Source organism: Pleurodeles waltl, chromosome 3_1, assembly GCF_031143425.1.
Source record: "Pleurodeles waltl isolate 20211129_DDA chromosome 3_1, aPleWal1.hap1.20221129, whole genome shotgun sequence".
Taxonomy (NCBI): Eukaryota; Metazoa; Chordata; class Amphibia; order Caudata; family Salamandridae; genus Pleurodeles; species Pleurodeles waltl.
In genome coordinates, this window is record NC_090440.1 from 431,261,712 (window position 1) to 431,282,068 (window position 20,357).

At 46.3% G+C, this 20,357-nt stretch overlaps 1 protein-coding gene across 2 annotated transcripts in view; it reads right to left on the reverse strand.

Moving 5' to 3' along the window:
- RHCG (Rh family C glycoprotein) overlaps window positions 1–20,357 on the reverse strand; it is a 384,997-nt gene that overhangs the window by 95,991 nt on the left and 268,649 nt on the right. For both annotated transcript variants that reach the window (XM_069222700.1, XM_069222699.1), the window contains exon 6: window positions 11,638–11,775. In XM_069222700.1, the coding sequence (XP_069078801.1) occupies window positions 11,638–11,775 (138 nt within the window). The remainder of the gene's footprint in view (window positions 1–11,637; window positions 11,776–20,357) is intronic.

Below are 20,357 nucleotides of genomic sequence, written 5' to 3' on the forward strand. Positions count from 1 at the left end.
AAAGCAAAAACAGGTTTAGGAATATTCTCGCCTCCACTACAGAGAACAGACCATCTTTTATTGATGATCTTTTTAACTGTATTAGATAGTGGTGTGAAGGTGGAGACACACGTCAATTTGGTTTCTGTGGATTTGGGAGTCAGCTGCAATAGTGAATCTCTGTCACTATATTTGGCTCGTTTGTAGGCCGTCCTTATGACTTTATCAGGATAATGGCGGTCATGTAGTTTAGTCTGTAGGTCAGTAGCTTGGGTATTAAATAGTTTGAGGTCACTACAATTCCGTCGAAGACGTAGGAATTGCCCGTACGGTAAATTGTCTCTCAGTGCCTTAGGGTGGTGGCTGTCATATAATAGCAAGCTATTCCGATCTGTCATTTTATGATAAGTTCTTGTCTTCAGTTTACCTCCCTCAATGCTGATCATTAGGTCTAAGAAGGGGATTTCAATGGTAGAGATACAGGATGTGAAGTTCAGAAAGGGATCAAGACCATTAATCCAGGTCGTGAAAGAGTCAACTTCTGAGGCAGAGCCATGCCAGACAACTAAAATGTCGTCTATATATCGACGCCATAGTTTAATGTTGTCAAAGAAAGGATTTGTCTCTGGCAGTATGTAGCGCTTCTCAAAATCATACATATACATGCATGCTAGACTAGGGGCAAAAGTGCTCCCCATCGAGGTACCGCGAATCTGGTGGAAAAGCTTGTCCTCGAACTGAAAAAAATTCTTTGTCAAGGCGAGGCTAGCACAGTGCATGATAAAATGAACAGGGGTAGTTGACTCCAATCTGGCTGACAGAAGAGCTGCCTCGACTACCTCCAGTGTAGCTGCCTGTGGGATATTGGTATATAAAGCCTCAACATCAAGTGTGATGAGGGCATGAACATTAACTGTAAGGTTTATAGTTTCAATGAGATTAAGGACATCCTTTGTGTCCCTAAGGTAAGTTAGCGAATGTTGTACAAGAGGTCGTAGAAAATGGTCACAAAATATAGATAATGGTTCAAGGATTGATCCAATCCCTGATACTATCGGGCGGCCCGGTGGGGGAGATCGGCCTTTGTGAATCTTGGGAAGACAGTAGAAATATGGTGTGCGAGGCTTCTCAGTATCCAAAAATTCTGCTTCTTTTTGTGATATCCATTTGTTGCCGCGGGCCTCTTCTATCATGCCACGGATCTCAGTTTGTAAATTGGCCGTGGGATCCTGGGTGATATGTGCATAATAGGTAGAATCACTGAGAAGGCGAAGACATTCCTGTCTATAGTCCTCTGTGTCCATCACAACGATGGCACCTCCCTTATCTGCTGGTTTTATGGTAATGTTAGTATCCACTGATAAGTCGTGGAGGGCCTCGTTCTCGGCTCTAGGAATGTTGTTAAATCTATGCCGTGGTTGCGTTTTCATAATGTCGGAGGTGACCGCTTTTTCAAAGGCCAAAACCTCACAGGGCATAGCGGACGTGGGTGGCATGAAGCTGGAGGGTTTCTTTAGCCCAGAATCCTGGGAAGAGTCGTGAGTAGGTTTATCTTTAAAAAAGAATTGTAGTCGAATCTTCCTAAAGAAGCGAGAGAGTTCGCATTGGAGGCGAAAAGGGTCGTCCTTGGGAGTAGGAACATAACCCAGGCCTCTATTGAGTGCCTTCTTTTCATCAACAGAGAGAAGCCTTGAGGACAGATTGACCACTAGATCTTGATTGGTGGGGTTTTGCCCTGGCTCCTTGTTACCATCTGTGGTTCCTCCTGAGACCAATGGACTCTCCTGCCTCTTCCTCGCCTTCTGCCTCTGCCTCTGCCCCTGCCGCGGCCTAAAAAAGGCATGTAAGGTGGCATTGGACGGGGTTGATAGAAAGGAAAAGGTTGTTGCCATGCCATTGGGTGGCCAGGATGGTACTGTGGAAAATTATAATAAGGTTGTGGTCTCTCATCTTCAGTGCTCCATCCATCAGAGGACGAGCTGTGGCTATATTTACGTTGTCTCCTGCCTGAAATGGAGGATTCATCTGATGATATAGATGGTGTATCCATCGTGTAATCCTCCTTGACATAAGGGTAAACCTTCTCTCTATTGAACTTATTGATGTCTTTCTGTAACTTAGTGATCTTCTGTTGCGTTAGAAACTCTTTGGTTTCATTTAGATCCATATTTATCTCTGCGAGTCGACTCTTAAAAGCTGTTATAGAAACAATGGTCTTAAGTGTGTTCTCCATAAAAGTAATCTGTATAGCCATAGATTCAGCTAGTCGTCTAGATGTATTGATAATCAAGACCAGCCAATCTCGAGTGCATTTCCATGCAATCTGTGCCCAGTCCTTCCTAAAGACAAGGTCTTGTAGGAAGATCCTGGGCATATTGGACACAAGTAGTCCATTGGGGGCTATGTTTGCTCTGAGGTATTCGGTCATGATAGTCCCATGTAAAACCGTTTTAACCAGATCTCGTTTAAGTGAAGACAGTTTGTCCCATTCTTCCTTAGTGGGACCAGATGGTCCTGCACCATCATTGGTCAGAATGGAGGGGGTCTGCAGAATAGCAGATACAACATCATCATCAAAGCTGAGACCTTGAAAATTATCCATATTAGGAGTCTCAGAGGAATTATCCAATTAGTAACCCCACAGCAAACCTGCTGTACTAGATACTTCAAAAAAGAGTCCTCACACACCGTACTTGGTGTCATGCTTCATCATCGGACAGCTCCTCGTCAGACCGGCGCTGCAATGTCTGACGGGCTCCCCCCTAAAAAGGGGGGGCTCTTTGCCGGAGATCTTTTGTTTTTGCCGATGATGCCGCGGAGCCAAGTATGGGTCCGTGGGGAAGGAAAGTACAGGAATAAAGGATAAGATTGGCTCAGGACCCTCACTAAGTGATTTATTGAAGATTGAAGAAGTCCAATTATTTAATAGGTCCTGAAGAAGCGTCGTAGGATCCTGCTGAGACCATATCAAGACGCGAAACATGTCGACCACATATTAAGGAATTTCGGATAATTACCGACTTCCTGCTTTGAATTTTCTTGTGTGAGTGTCTGAGCATTATCTCAATTTTCACTCCCTTGCCATTCTTTTAATCTTGGCCATTTCCCAACATCAAAGAATAAATCACTTAGTGAGGGTCCTGAGCCAATCTTATCCTTTATTCCTGTACTTTCCTTCCCCACGGACCCATACTTGGCTCCGCGGCATCATCGGCAAAAACAAAAGATCTCCGGCAAAGAGCCCCCCCTTTTTAGGGGGGAGCCCGTCAGACATTGCAGCGCCGGTCTGACGAGGAGCTGTCCGATGATGAAGCATGACACCAAGTACGGTGTGTGAGGACTCTTGCTCCTGATGATCAGGACTCCTTTACTTCCTCTCCCTATTCTTTTGGAACAGTGTATCATATTTTATTATCAACCTCTCCTAGTGACCCAACAGGTCAAAGGTCAGCACAACAGCAGCAGTCCATGGCGGTTCCTGGTGAGTCCCTCCAGCATTCTGTGTCCAGTTTAAGGTAAGTTCCAAAGTGTCTCCAAATTGTGGGGAAACCTCCCCTGTACTTATACTCAGTTTTACAGTGTGTTAACAAAGAAAGGGGAGAGGAAGTTCCAACCAGTTACAACTGGTTCTGGGAGTGCCCCGTCTCTCCTCCAGCACAGGCTCCAAACATCAGTTGGGGGTAAACAACCCTTTTGTGTAAGGCCAGTGCACAGCCTTTACAAATGCATGTGTGCCCACCTCTCTCTTCTCTCAGCCCAGGAAGACTACACAGTATGCAGATACACCTCTGTGACACCTCCACCCTCCCTGTGCACAGGCTGTCTGAAAAGTATGCACAAAGCCCAACTGTCACTCTGCCCAGACGTGGACTGGAGTAAAGGTGCAAACCACCAGAGTCATAAGCTCTGAAAAATGCTAATTTTATATAAATGGCATTTCTGTAATAGTAATAAAAAATCCACCTACACCAGTAATCAGCATTTCTTACTACCATTACAACCAGACCAAACATGCCTACGCTACCACTCATAAATCAGATAATACCCCCTAGACATAAGGCAGGGCATTTCCAATGCAATCATATGAGAAGGCAGCACTCACAGCAGTGAGAAACCAAATAGGCTGTTTGTCACTAGCAGGATAGGGCACGCTACTAGGCACATGTCCTGCCTTCTACATATAGCACCCTGCCAAAAGGGCTAGCTACGGCCTACCTTAGGGGTGACTCACATGTAGTAAAAGGGGAGTTCTGGGCCTGGCAAGTAAATCTAGATGCCAGGTCCTTGTGGCAGAAACTGTGCACACAGTCCCTGTGCTAGCAGGCCTGAGGCAAGTTTGAAGGGCTACTTCAGTGGGTGGTGCAAGCAGCGCTGCAGGTCCACTAGTAGCATTTAATTTACAGGCCCTGGGTATAGAGATACCACTGTACAAGGGAATTACAGGTAAATTAAATATGCCAAGTAGGTATAAGCCAATAATTCCAACATTAGAAAGGAGAGCACCTGCACTTTAGCACTGATCAGTAGTGATAAAGTGCTCAGAGTCCTAGAGCCAACAGCGAGAGGTCTGACAAAATAGGAGGAAGGAGGCACAAAGTTAGGGGATGAACCTACCACAAGGGCCAGGTCCAATACAACCCCCCACCAGCCTAAAGCCAGAGGAGACCAATCAATACCTTGGTTGGCTTCCCTGGTTGGGGTGATAGAACATGGACCCTGGCCCGCCATGGCAGGGGCCCGCCCCAGTTCTAAGCCACTCTGATCCCAGTTGAGTCTCTCTGTCATTGCTTTCCAGGCAACCTAGACTAACCCAAGGGTGCTCCTAGCTGCCAATGGCCAGAACCAGGCCCCAGGCCATCTAGGAGCCTTAAGTCTCTGAAACCACAATGAGTGGGGGGCGGTAGCCCCAGGTGCATAGCAACCTGTCTCCACTCCACTTCCAATCAGTTCAGGGAGTCTACCATGCCACTGATCCACCAACATAGGGGCCACACGTGAAGCTTAGTTAACATTTCACCATTTGAACATCCATATTTAATTCTGAAAGATGTACATGTAGCTCTGCTTCACAATTATGTCCGTATTTTAAGTCACCAGTGAGCTAATCATTCTGGATTCCATTCGCCATAATGTAAATTCTCAATTACCACCTCTTTCATTTAGTTTGATGTGTCTCATTCCCTAATATTCAGCCCACTTGTGACATCTCCATGATGTTCCCTAAAATGTTTAGCTATTGGATACGACAAATCTTGGTTTTTAATGGCTCGTAAGTGCTGAAGAATCCTAAGTTTGGTTTTATTGACTGTGCTTCCAACATATAGTTTATCACAAGAGTGCTGTAAAACATACAAAACAAACTTTGTTTCACAGATAATGTGTTGTTTGATTTTCTCCATTTTGTCATTATATACTTGGTAGATGACTTTATTGTCACCATTTATGCAAACATTATATTGTGTGCATCTTCAAATGCCCGGTTGACATTGACTCAGCAAATTTGTTTTCGCTGCGTTTGCTTTCTCAGGTTTAAAGTGACTTTATTTAAGGTCACCCAATGATGCAACTTTTTTATGTGTTATGCTACGTTGTTTGGTTAAAACCGATTTTAATTGATCATCCAATTTCAGAATTTTCCAGTTTCTCTGGAATATTTGAATCTGTTCTTTATGTTTGGAGTTGAAGTCCATGATCATGTGCATTTGATCCTCTCTTTTTGATGTTTCCTGCGATTTGGCAATCTCAAGCGTGGTTTCCGTCCCTCTCTTGCTACTTCCCAATTCTTCTCCCGGACTCTCCATCAATTCTCCTGGACCCTGCAGGGCACTTTCATCCTCTGGTCCTTCAGGGCCACCTCTGCTTGGTGGCTTGGAAGATTTCCAGGCTCGCTGGAAGGACTGCTGACTTTCACAGGACACTGAAAAATTCATTAGACAAGCATGGGCTCCGGGAACATGTAAGCGGTACAAGTCTGCTTGGCATTGATGGGCTCGTTGGTGTTTGGAAAAACATATCAATCTCATGGGTGCCCAAGTTACGCATACCATAATTTTTCTTGCGGAGCTAGCGGAGATTGGTTTATCTTATTGCTCCATAAATTCCTTTAGATCAGTGATTTCGGCGGGTCATCCCCCACTGCAGAATCAACTGGTGGGAGAGCACCCTTGGGTGTGCAAATAGCTTAAAGGTGTGAGAATATCCACACCTCCGGAACCCAGGTATTCGGAATTATGGGACGTCAATCAGGATCTGCGTCTCTTATCCTGGTGGCAGGATAACCAATACCTCTCTCGGAAGGAGTTGTCAGCTAAACTAGCTATATTGTTATGCATTATATCGTGCAAAAGGGTGTCGGACGCCAGAGCCCTGGATGACTCAGCAAGGGTTTTTCCCCAGAAGGGGTGACCTTCAGACGGACTAAGTGAAATATCAGGTCGGTAACCTATCCAGCTTTCCCTCATGCACCGAAGCTGTGATTGGTAAGATGCCTCAAAACTTACGAGGAGGGGAAGGCCGAATTTCGTCCCCCCTGGATAATGGCAATTTTTGATCTCGCTAAAGAAACCTTTTAAGGTAGTTTCTTCTCCTTCCATAGCTAGGTGGATCAGATGGATTTTGGCAGAAGCAGGCATCAATGTATAGGTTTTTGGGGCACACTCCACCAGGGGTGCTATGGCCGCCAAAGTCATTCAGGTATGCGGTAGTTTGGAAGACATCATGAATGGCGCTGATTGGTCTTCAGAGTCTGCCTTTAAAAAAATCTATTTTAAACCTATTTACGAAGCAGCCTCTTTGGTGGTAAGTGAGCTTTCAACTTGCATAATCCTCACCTCTAGTCCAGACATAGAATGAGAAATTTCCTAGCTACCGAGAAGGAAAGTTTCAATTCTATTAAGGACACGGAAGCGAGGATTATCCCACCCTACACAAGGAATGTGTCTCCCACCCGGGAACTGTTTGGAAGCATCATCTTTCGAGGTGGTATCTATGCTTACAGTGGATGTATAAGGACTCTAGATTTCATTTGTTGCTAACTTGGTAATTGAATCATATATTTAATATGGTTTGAAATGGAAATGCATTTTATCCAGGGTATGCTTATTTCTCCTGTATTTAATATGGTTTGAAATGGAAATGCATTTTATCCAGGGTATGCTTATTTCTCCTGTTTAGTTTTTCTTTGAACGGAATCATTTATTCGCTTAATAAGTGATATTGCTCTTGTAGGATCAGAGGTGGCAACAACCTGAGGATTTCTGAACTTCCCTCCGCAATGAAGTCGAGGGCGGACGACGGCAGCAAGGGATATTTATACATATAGTCAGAAGGAGCGATGATTGGATATTGGTTACCATGGGAAAGTTGCCTCATGGGTGTTGTAGTTCTTTCATGGATTTGTTGAACTTAGAACTTGCTGTTAAACAAAGAGTTAAGAAAAATATGCATAATCCTCGCCTCCGTGTCCTTAATAGAATTGAAACCTTCCTTCTCGCTAGCTAGGAAATTTCTCATTTACAGAAAATATGCTCTCATTTTAACTTTTGGAGCACCTTCCATTACCTCTATGAGGAAATCATGAGAAAAAACAATATTTTCTCATGGTTCATCAAATCCTAGGAGAAGATTGGCATTGTACACTTGGTGATATCACCCTAGCATAAACCACAATTCCTAAAACTAGTATGGTACCACTAAAAAATAAGCACCCTTCATTTGTGCTCCTTTTTGTGACCCTCAAAAACAGACTTTCTCTACAATACATTGCAAGGTGGATCGTATCTCAGAGTCCTAAAATGGTTGCCCCAAGATGATGTCTAAGTTGTGGCCAGACAATTAAGAGGTGGTCTCTTTGGGACTTACACAAATCTTCTTTGGGGTCAGAATCTAATCACTTTGCCCACTCTATATTTTTAATTAATTTTCAAGACATAGGGATGATGTCCCTGAGTCCTGTAATGGATGCCACAACATATTATTCAGGTTACAACCAACAAATTAGGATTGACTAGTTGCCTTTAAAGTAGTCAATGGAAAGTTATGTGAAGGTTTGTCAAATGGCACCAAAGGTACTAGCAAAATAAAAAGTGATCTTTCTATGGAAAATCTGACCTAAATACCACGAAATGGTGGTGGGAATTTAGACGTATTTGTCATTGGTAATATAATAGGATGTCTGAAGGCAATGGATCGACGACTGTGCCAACACTCTCGTCCTGATCAAGAAACCTTCTAACAGACGCACCGACCCTTGTGGTTCATCGCCGACCTCCAAGAATCCTAGCAAACATGCCGAAGACTCGAAAAGAAGTGGCACCAAAATCAGACACCGGAAAACCAAACAGCCTTCAAGAACGCCATCCGCAGACACCACCAACTCATCTGAACCACCAAGAGAACCGCCTTCATAGAACGCATCGACAACAACGCACACAGCTACAAGGAGCTCTTCAACATTGTGAAGGAGCGCTCCAACCCCGGCTCCCACGTCAACAAAATCCCACAATTACAAGACCTCTGTGACTGACTAGCCACCTTCTTCTACCCAAGATCGCAGACATCCATGACAGCTTCAGTTTCTCAGACCCCCCCCCTGCCAACCACTGACACCACAGACTCCTACTCTCCTGGACCCACGACAACGACACCATTGAAATCATGAACACCATCCACTCCGGCTCACTATCCGACCCCTGCCCTCATCAGTTTTCAAGAAAGAAAGCTCCGTCATCGCACCCCAACTCTGGAAGATCATCAACAGTTCCTTCAAGACCACCACCTTCCCAGAGAGCTGGAAACACGCCGAGATCAACACCCTCCTCAAGAAACCTGAGGCGGACACAAAGGACCTCAAGAACTTCTGGCCCATCTCCCTGCTCCCCTTGCCAGCAAAAGTCATAGAGAAAATTGTCAACAATCAACTGACCCGTTTCCTCGATGAGAACAACACTCTGGACCCATCCCAATCAGGATTCCGCAGCAACCACAGTACCGAAACGGAATCATCTGCGGTGTACCCTAGGGTTCATCCATTAGCCTGACCCTCTTTAATGTCTACATGGCTCCGCTCGCTAACATCGCCCGATCACACATCCTCAACATTGTCTCATACGCCGATGACACCCAGCTGATCCTCTCTCTCACCAAGGACCCTGCCATTGCCAAGACCAACCTCCACAAATGAATGAAGGCCATCACTGAATGGATGAAGAACTGCTGCCTGAAACTGAATTCTGACAAGACTGAGGTCCTCATCTTCGGCTCCACCCCACCCCCCCTGCATTGGACGACTCCTGGTGGCCTGCCACACTTGGAACCGCACCAACACCAACCGACCACGCACACAACCTGGGATTCATCTTGGACTCATCGCTATCAATGACCCAGCAAGTCAACTCCATCTCCTTCTCCTGCTTCAACACCCTCCGCATGCTTCGTAAGATCTACAAATGGATCCCCACTGAAACCAGAAGAACGGTCGCCTAAGCCCTAGTAAGCTGCAAATTGGACTACGGCAATTCCCTCTACTCAGGAACCAAGCTCCAGAACGCCTCTGCACACCTCATCCTAGACATCCCCCACCACTGCCACATCACAGACCACCTGAGAGACCTACACCGGCTCCCCGTCAACAAGATAATCATATTCAAACTCCTCACCCAAGCTCACAAGGCACTGCACAACACCTGACCAGAATAGCTCAACAGGGACCTTTCCTTCTACACGCAGACCCGAAAGTTTCACCCCGCCGACCTTGACCTCGCCACCATCACACGCATCCACAGAACGACAGCCAGTGTCAGAACACTATTCCCACCCACCTGCATCAGACATAGGACCTACTTACCTTCAGGAGACATCTCAAGACATGGCTGTTCGAGAAGTCGCACCCCCCCACCCCCAGCGCCTTGAGACCCCCACGGGTGAGTAGAGCGCTTTACAAATACTCTGATTGATTGATTGATTGATTGGTGTGTTGTAAAATTCTTTTACGATTTCTAATGTTCATTGTGTTCTATATGTTCCAAATTATTATTTAGATTACTGTATTAATTTCGATTATTCTTATAAATAAGGTTGATGTGCTGATTTAAAATAATAAATAACATTTTATTATCAAAAAACACAACAGAGATTTTGTCTGTGAGCCTAACTTTTCGTAGACAGACGTGACAGGCACCTGATTGTTTTCCCTTTCTCCAAAGGGTTTGTGATAAGAAGGATCCGCATGAAACTAAGGAATTAGGAGGTTCCTTTCGAATTGGGAGGTTCATTTCATTTTCTCCCACCAGTAAAGCTTGTCTGGTGTGTAATAGTTTACTTAGGTGATGTGTGTGTTCCCCATACTTTTTTAATTCACAATTCTGCATACTATAAGTAGGCAGCTCTGCCTACATAATGTAGAGCTACTTTTATTTATGCCTGAACTACAACTATAAAGTTACCAGTAGTAGCATAAGGGTATTTTTTTTCAGTTTTACATGTTCACATCCACTCATCTAAAGGGGTGGGGCACAAATTTCTAATACAAGTTGTAAATTACCTTCAGAGTTAATTACTTGATTTTTATTCATATTTACCCCTAGGCATAGATTAAAAACTACATATGAAGAAACTTCTGCCCGTATACTTACTTTTGTGAATTGGATTCTTACTCTTATTTGGCCGTGTGGTAATAGTGATCCAGTCCTCCTGGTGCAACTATTACTCAACAGAAGTAAGCTAGGAACATTTTTCTTTCACCAAGAGTCACTCTGTTTTTGAACCCAGATCAAAATGCTGACTTTTGGAAAAAGAAAACTGTAGGGGAACTAGTTCAAATATGATTTTTTGAGCCTTGGTGACTCTTAGATGCCCAGATATACAATGCTGTATTGCAGATGCTGCAAAGGCCATCGTACTGCTTAGGGCCACATTACAAAACTGTCATAAATGTATACATAAATTGGGCACATGCTAATTATCAATTGTATTAGATGCAGTTATTAAATGGTATGCAATTTGCACCCCTTTTCTGGTTGTGGGCCTGGAAATGAGGGATAGCGTGCAAAATGGATATGTTTTCTCCTGCACCAATGTGAACAAACCAACATGTTGCACCATTCGTCTACCAGGTTGTTGCAACGATTTACACTCAACTAATTAGGACCATAACGTGAAAGCATTGTAATCTATTGATTGTACAGGTCTTACGTCTCATATGAGTTATCTAATAGTCTTTCCCATTAGAGTAAGAAGAACTGGACTACTGGATTGATTACTAGTGACAGCATATGATGTCTTCGAAGGTGATGTCTACTGGGCACATGAGTTGCATCAATATAACCGATGGGTTTCTTTATTATATTTCCAACTACCAATGGAAAACGTATTCTGGTGAAATCTACAACTAAAAAAGAAAGAAATTATGGCATGATTAAATTACCAACTCCTTCTATAGGTATATTAAAACTTAATGAGCCTCTACTATCACTCACATACTAGTTTTTATCTTAAAAAATCAAAACTAGGAGTGTATGGTGTAGATTTGGGTAAATTCATCTTTGTTATTAAGGTCTGGGATTCACTCTTAGAGTATTCCTGGAGAAAAGCAGTCAACCAATCCAATTTTTTTATTTGCGATTATAACATTTAAAAATATTCGAAGCAGGTTTGACTTACGGTAAGGTATGTGTACCCCAAAGTAGACACAATACCACAGATAAATCCAACGATTAAAGAGCCGTATGGCATCAGCATCATTTCGGCAGCAGTTCCAACAGCAACACCACCTGCAAGAGTTGCATTCTGGATATGAACCTGATTTGAAAAAATATAGAACAGTAAGAAACCATTAGTGTTTTCTCTGAATAAAATCTGAATAAAAAGTAGCACGAATCAGGAGCTGAATATCAAACAATTAAAATGTTGCTGGGCAATGGATGGTGTTTGCTATCTGCCTGTCTTGCGTCCAAATGATATTTTTACCTTCTTCGTGCATTTGGTATAAGCTGAATGAACATATCAAGTTCTCTAGGCCATGAGAGTACTGATTTCCATATATCTAGTAGGTGAAATCTGCCTCTACAAACTGAATGCTGTGCATGTGATGATACACAAACAACTAGACAAGGCATGTAGGTGCTACATCCTCAAAATATTTATTTTCTTTCTGCATTTTTCGATGATGTTCATGGTTCTATACTTGTTATCGGCTGCCTGGGATAGACGAGTGCCGGGTCCAAGTTCTGATCCTGGGTGTTGGTGATGCTTGTCCAAGATGAGGAAGAACAAGAGGGATCATCAATATGTAAGGGTTAGTCGCCATTTGCAATTATTCAATAGCTGCTTGCCCGGTGTAAAAGCAGAGTCCATGGATACATGAGGGTGTAAGACAGAGGCTTACAAAATATCATCTGTACTTACGGGAGATATAACAAAGGGATCTGAATCGTAGAGTTATTTGCTATCAATGGTCCTGGACAAGACATGCAGGAGAGCAAGGGACTATTTTGCATGTTTAGATAATTTTCAGTGCTGTGTTTCTAAAGCACATTAAAAAGAATGCTTAAATGCAGCTGCCAGTATTAATAAAATGCAAAACATGGAAAAATTTTCTGTGTAGTTCTTAAGATTGAAAGTGTGGGGGCAGAGTTTCACCCGGCAGCAAGATAGCTGCTCTTTAGCGGGTTCTGCCAGCTGGGCTCCCAATCCATCATTCATCCGGCTTCTACAGGGCCCACCTAGGCCAACTGTCTCATGCACAGCTTCTCTCCACACCGATAACCTTACCTGTGCCACCTGACTCGCCCGTTTTGACTCCTATGAGGGTGTGGTGTGAGGCGAGTGATGGCATGCATGGGCCCTTGCACAGCCGGCAGTGTAGGGTAAAGTTGGACAGTGTGCTGTCCCTGGCTGACAGACGGTGGACCGCTGAGGACTGGCCTGCAGCTGAGTGCCGCTGATAGCCACCTCGTGCTCTGGAGAGCTTGCCTGGGACATAACTAACCACCACAGAAGGACAATTGTCGGCGTCCTGGGACTGGAGACCTCAATGTGGGCACACACACAGTGTATGCTGCCGCCTTTGTGGTGTGAGGGCTGGGGCTGTACTGCGGGGGTGACCACCAGGCTCGTGTGTGACTGCTGCTGTCTTGCCTGCTAGCGGCCAAAGCTGCTGCCTGCCACCTGGGCTCATCAGTGACACCTGGGACTGGCTGTGGCGGGGTTGCAGGCTTGTTGATGGCTCACTGTACTGAGAGCTATGCTGTGGAAGCAGGGGTGGCTTTGTGTTTTTCACCTTCTTGCCATGAGCGGTCAAATTGATTTGGCCTCTGCATGGATCTCATGGCCTGCGGGGAACTAAAAAAGAGTGTCCCAGCACTAGTGCAGCCCTGGTTCTGATGAGAGCTTTGTGTCCCTTGACACTGGGTGGGTAAGTTGAGCCACGCCCCTTCCTTTAGATGCTGCCTCGCTAGCCATTGCCATGGCCTAGTCCCGATAGTATAGCTTTGGGGACCTGCAGGGAGCAGCGGCTTGCTGCTACGTGCCATGGCCTGTGCCAATCATCTTAAGCTGGCATTCCTGCTCCCCATGTGACTAGTTGCAGTGTGATTCTCCCACCAAAGAGACCTGCTACCCATAGGCATCGTCGCACCACCCACAACATCCACCCAGTGTGGAAGCTATCAAGTCCAATGGGACTGGCCTGGTGGATCAATGGGCCTTGGCTATTCTCCCTGATCCTTGATTATTGACGAACATCCCCTTGGCTGATCCTGATCTAGACCACACCTGTGCTATCCCCTGACTGGTCAATCTGGGATCCCATTGGACGGCTGGCACACTGGATCTCCACACCAGGGTGGACCATTCGACATGGGGCCTATGAGATTCCTCTGTTGGGCATGCGGTGTCTCACCCTTATCGGTAGCACACCAGGGCCACGTGGGGACTGGCCCTAGACCCACTGGCTGAGCCTGCTCATGCCCACTGGCACACTAATCCTCCCAGGATAGCTGGGGTTCCGCTGACCTCTATACTGGGCCGCACCCCGCAGCCTCAGATACCCACCTCCTGAAGTCAGAGGCCACTCGCCTTGGACATCCTAGCCAGCGGCTTTGTCCACAATGTTCCAACTTCACAACTGGGACCCTTCTCATTGGTCACCATTTTCATCTGCGGTTGTGGACCTTGCCATGGCGAAACACAATACCAAACAATCAAAGCTCTCCTTCAAGATCAGGTGCCTTACCCACCAAGCAGAGATGGGCCAGAGCTCTGATCCCGCTGCGATCACTCAGAGAACAACGGCACCCTAGACCTTTACCTCAGAGAGCTGCTTACGGATGTAAAGACAAGTCTGAAAGCAACTGATGCTCAACTAGACTTTCTCATCAACTGTTTAGATCATGTTAAAAAATGAGTTGCTTGAAACCAGGCTTGATCAACTGGAAAACCACATCTCTGATGGGGACGACTTTCAGGCAGACTCCAAGGAACACCTGCTGTGCATGGACAAGCTTCTTGACCTCATTAAAGCCAAAAATGAGGATTTGGAGGCAAGATCACTATGCAATAGCCAACAGATCCCTGGGATTCTTGAATCCATCGCAATCTTCAAAATGGAAGACTTTGTTGAGGACCTTTCTGGTGAAGGTCTGTCCGCAGTCTTTATAGTTGAGCATGCACATCTCTCACTTGGCCCTTGACCTCCTCCAAGTGCACCTGCTCGCCCCATAGTTGCCTGCGCGTTAAACTATCACAATGTGGTCCTGTGACTGGAGAGGGAAGGTGGCATGATTCAATACCAAGGCAACAATCTTTCCTTTTACCCAAACATTACATTGTTGGTACAAGCGGCTTGCCACGACTTCTTGCCTGCCAAGAAACTTCTCCAAAAGGCGGACATACCATTTGCCCTCCTGTACATGACCAGGCTGAGGATCTCCTTTGAGGGCAAGACTTGCTTTTTTACAGATGCGAAATCGGCTCTAAAATTTGTCAAACATGCAGCCATAAAAATGGTGATCCCCCAAGGGCTCACTCAATGTCACTGAGGAAACCCAACTTAGTGACAATGACTGAATTATTGCTGTCTTGAGCCACTGTCATCTTTTACACCACCTGCAAGTATTGGAGGAGCCTGTTTTTTCATAGTTTTAATTGCCTATGTTATGCAAAGAGCCTCACACTCGCTCCCTTGCCTGCACATGTTTCCTCACACCGTGTTAGTGATCATGCTCCTATATCTATATTGATAGCCCCTTTAAATCCTTGTTTGGCCACCCTACTACCACTGGCAGGGCTGTATACCTGGTGTTCCCCTGTCCCCAGGGATTATTCTCGCTGTTACTCTGTTTTTGGAAAGGTTTGGTTGGGAGGGATGTGGGGATGGGTATCTCACCTTAGTGAGGGGGTGGTTTGGGTTGACTTTTTGTGTTAGGGTTTTGTTGTCTTATCTCTTTTCCCTCAGGTACTGCCACGGACCCTCCTTGTCCTTGTCCACTCCAGCTCATTATATACTGCACTGCATATGCCTTTCATGCTTATCCCCTCTTACCTGCAAATTACATGGCTACCCTATCCCCCAACCCTATTGTGGGGGTGACTTTAACGCTGTGCTGGATGACTGGCTGGACCATTCTGGCACCTCTAGATGCTTACACCCCCATGCCGTGGCAACGCTTAACAAGATAGCACATGACAACTGCCTCCAAGATGTGTGGCACCTCTCACACCCCCATGCACGCAAAGGCACCTGTATCTCGGCATTTCACAATGCTTGGTCCAGGCTGGATTACTGGTTGGTCTCCAAAGATGTCCAGACCTGGGCGTCCAAGGTATCCCACTTACAGCGCAGCCTCACAGACAATTCCCCTGTCCTATTGATGCTTCAGATTCCCCAGGTGATTCCACGCACCTATACGTGGGGCTTGGCGGCAGGTTCGCTGTGAGATGCAGTATTCTGGGAGGAGATCCCCCAAGAAATCATGGACTATTTTGCACATGATGTTGGCTTGGTCGAATCACCTTCTGTGCTCTGGGAGGCCTTAAGAATTCAAAATCGTGATGTGAGGTGCTTGTATCACAAAGCAATCAGGGGTTTAAAGGCTATCTGGGTGTCCGTATCCTGGCTTGAGCAGGATATCTGGCTCAAGAACAGCAATATCATGATGCCCAGGCCAGACGTTACGGAGAGGCTGGGCAGAACCTTAGCTGGTCTGCTCTGGAAACTGAACATGTCTAGCTATGTAGCCGAATTACTAGATTCAGAGTCTAACCCCGTGTTCTCTACACAAGATCTACTGAACGTGATGTCTTCCTTTATGTTCATTTTTATACCACCTCCTCGATTCTCAGCTCGAATGAGTTATCAGAGTACTTCAACGCTATACAACTGCTCTGGCTGGACCGTGCCCACCATGCTTATCTAGCTTCCCCCTTCACTAAGGAAGAGATTGAGGAGAATATAAGCGCCCTTCCTGGAGACAAAGAATCCTTCTTTTACAAGGAGTTTGCTTCCCTGCTCACCCCACACTTGCTAGCAGTGTACCAAGACTCCCTGAATACAGGTTTGCTGCCATCCTCACTGCAGGAGGCAGTTAGTTTCACTCTCCTTAAACCGGACAAACCTGCTGATCGTTGCGATTTTGTGCTGACCTCTTTTACTCATTAATGTTGCCAATAAAATATGCGCTAAGGTGCTGGTTAATCAGCTATTGCCCCACAAGCCCATGATTGTGAGGCCTGATCAATCAGGCTTCACCCCGGGCTGCTCCTCACTGCATAAACTCTTTACCTTTTTCAAGGTTATGCACCACCTTGACCCCCAGATATTTGCTGTATCTGCTCTACTGGACACCATCAAAGAATTTGACTTCCTGCAATGGGACTATCTCTTTCCTTTAGTAGCATGACTAGGCCTTAGCCCACGCTTTATCAAACTAAACTTCCCACCGCTGAAGTGAACCTTAGTGGGCTCACGTCTGATCCCTTGTTGGTCCATACGGGGCACAAGGCATGTGCCCGCTATCACAGTTACTTTTCACCATTGTGATGAAACCCTTGGTGGCGAGTCCTCGGCAATGTCACGTAAACAGGGGTATTGACTTCACTACTAGAGGCCTGGTGGTCTTGATGTATGCGGGTGACATCAAGCTATATGCATGTAACCCAGACAACAACCTGACCCCATTGACACCTGACATGGTGCAGTTTGGTGACTATTCTGGTACACAAGCAAACTCGGACAAATCCATACTTTTTCCTCTTACAGACAACACACGTCCTTTCCCTACCGAGTACCCCCTGAAGTCGGCCGATGAACTGGTGCAGTGCTTGGGCATATGGCGGAGCCATGATGCAGAAGAACTGTGGTGTGTAAATTATAGACATGCTGTGGCCTGGCTGGAGGAAAGAATTCTCATGTGGTCCAGATTGCTGCTTTCTCTCACTGGCTGTGTCGAGATTGCGAAAATGGTCATCCTCCCTAAATTCCTATATCTTTTCCTAAATTTCCCTCTCCCTCTAATGACACAGTTCCTTAAGTGCTTACAATCCAACTTGGTGACTCTGACATGAGAGGGTAGGCAGCCCTTGGTCTCATGGGAGCTCCTCACCCTACCACGAATACCTTGAAGCAGACTTATTCTGCCTCTAATTATGGAATCCCATAAGTGGAGGCCCAAACACTGTCAAACATAGCATCAGACAAGAACTGAGACAAAAGTTCCATACTGGCCAACGAGTCAGAAGGGTTCCCATGAGCCTGGAGACAATCAAACTAAGGCGGTCATTCCAACTTTGGCGGGCGGCGGTAGCCGCCCGTCAGGCGGGAACCGCCAATCGGCCGCCATGCGGCCAAAAGACCGCTGCCGGCATTCCAACATTCCCGCTGGGCCAGCGGGAATGAGGCCGCAACACAGAAGCCGGCTCCGAATGGAGCCGGCGGTATTGCGGCCGTGCGACGGGTGCAGTTGCACCCGTCGCACTTTTCACTGTCTGCTAGGCAGACAGTGAAAAGCTGGCCGGGGCCCGGTTAGGGGACTCCTGCACTGCCCATGCCAGTGGCATGGGCAGTGCAGGGGCCCCCAGGGGCCCCAGGACACCCCTTACCGCCAGCCTCTTCCTGGCGGCGAAAACTGCCAGAAACAGGCTGGCGGTAAGGGGGTTAGAATCCCCAGGGCAGCGCTGCTTGCAGCGCTGCCCTGGCGGATTCGCCCAGCTGGGGCAAAAACTGCGGGAAACCGCCGGCCCCGGTTTTCCGACCGCGGCATTACCGCCGCAGTCAGAATGGGCTTTGAAGCACCGCCAGCCTGTTGGTGGTGCTTCCCTCATTCTGCGCCCTGGCGGTCCAAGACCGCCAGGGTCAGAATGACCCCCTAAGTCTTTCAGAAGAGCCTGTATGGCATACGCAGTATTAGTGTTGGAGCGGACTGGGGGCAACGAACATGACGTTGTATGCTCTTTTCATCCAACCCCAGTTTTGTAACACTACTGGCTTTACACTACTTCTTTTCTGCCCCACACAGCAGTTGAAATGGACAGTGCTGCCCCATGGTGGAGGGCAAGCCTCATTGGTTAGGACTGGAATGAGGAGGATTCCATTCTACCTCTACTCCTGGACAATGGCACCTATGCTTGGTCAGACAATCGCACATTAGATTGTTTTCAGACCTCTACCCTGAGATCCAGTTTCTCTCAATGTTTGATGCTGTGCTGTCTCCACCCCCTACATTCCTCGATACACTCTTGTATTACCAACTGTGTGCAACCTGTTATGTCCTGCATGATACCCTCCTTTCCCCAGCACCGCCCCTTCCAGCTCTCTAGAACCTCCTCACCTCATCCTCTCCCCGCAAATTGATTACTCGCCTTTACGGTACTACGCAGTGCTCCTGTGCATTTATATTTTATATGGTGGCTTAGGAGGAGGACATCATTCCGACTCTCTCGGATGCACAGTGGTCCTTCTGCTGCAGTGAACTGGAGATGCCCTCCCCAACAATAGACTCAGACTCAGCCATTTAAATTTTTTACACTGCCTATATCACACCCACTGCAACTTTCCAAAATGGCGTTGGCTCCAGATCTCTGCTGTTGGCGATTCAATTTCCCCTCTACTTCCTTTATACACCTTGCCTGGCAGAGCCTGCGAGTGGGATCCTTCTTGATGGAGGTGTTCGCCACCATCCATGCAGTCACTGGACACTCTCTGGCCTTCACTCCTTTAGTGGGCCATCTCACTGCCATGCTCCTTCTGCTGGCTAAGCGGAGGGTTGCCATGCACTGGGGCAGGAAGCCCATCCCCTCCTCCAAAGCATTGTTAAATGATGTGGCATATTGCCAGGAACAACTGTTTCACTTTTGGGAACTTATGCCATTGCGCTCCTGTCCCAGGAATCTATTGGAGCCTTTTGCAGCTTTTCTCTACAGCAGAGACTCTAATTCACCTTTGTGGGTTACTGGCGGTATTGGAGAACAACCAGATGGGGATAAGTGAATGTCACTCACTTCCCATTGTATTGTTTATAAAATCACATTGCACCACGTTTCAGCTATTCATGCCTTTCTTCCAGGGACTTCCTTTGCATTTTAAATACATCCCCTACATTGTGTCTATGTACTCCCTACTTCATGCCTTTCCCTTCCTCACACGGGCACCCCGGGCTTGTGATATAAAAAGTGCCTCTACTGGACATTATAAGCGGCCTAATGTATTTGCATGCTTGATCAAGATTGTGTAACTGTGGCGATTACCCTGACTATTCCTCCTGTTGCATCCTCGCCCCATTTACTCCCCTACCTTTTGCTTCCCACTCCCTTCCTTTCCATTGCTGTTGTGGTACTGTTTCAATTGCAAAGGCCAATAAAAACGTATTTAAAAAAAAAAGATGGAAAGCATATGTGTGTGACAACGCTCACTTAGGGCCAGATGTAGCAACATTTAGAATTGCAACCCGCAAATTGTGAGTCAGAGCAACTCACAATTTGCAAGTCGCAATTCTTAATGTTGGATGGTGTCCCTAACACCATCTGTGATTCGCAAGGGGGTCGCAAATACCCACCTCATGAATAATCATGAGGTGGGTCGCAATTTGCGATCCCCTTGCGAATGGCGGCCCTCACAGGGATGGTGGCCTGCTGCAGACAGCAGACCACCATGTCTGTGACTGCTTTTTAATAAAGCAGTTTTTATTTTTTGTAATGCAGCCCGTTTTCCTTAAAGGAAAACGAGATGCATTACAAAAACGAAAAATGAAACATTTTCGTTTCATTTTTTCAGAGCAGGCAGTGGTCCATAGGACCACTGCCTGCTCTGAAAAATTTTTTACAGTGCCATTCACAACAGACCAATCAACACAATATACTTCTACTTCCAAGTGAAATGTACAGGGTAA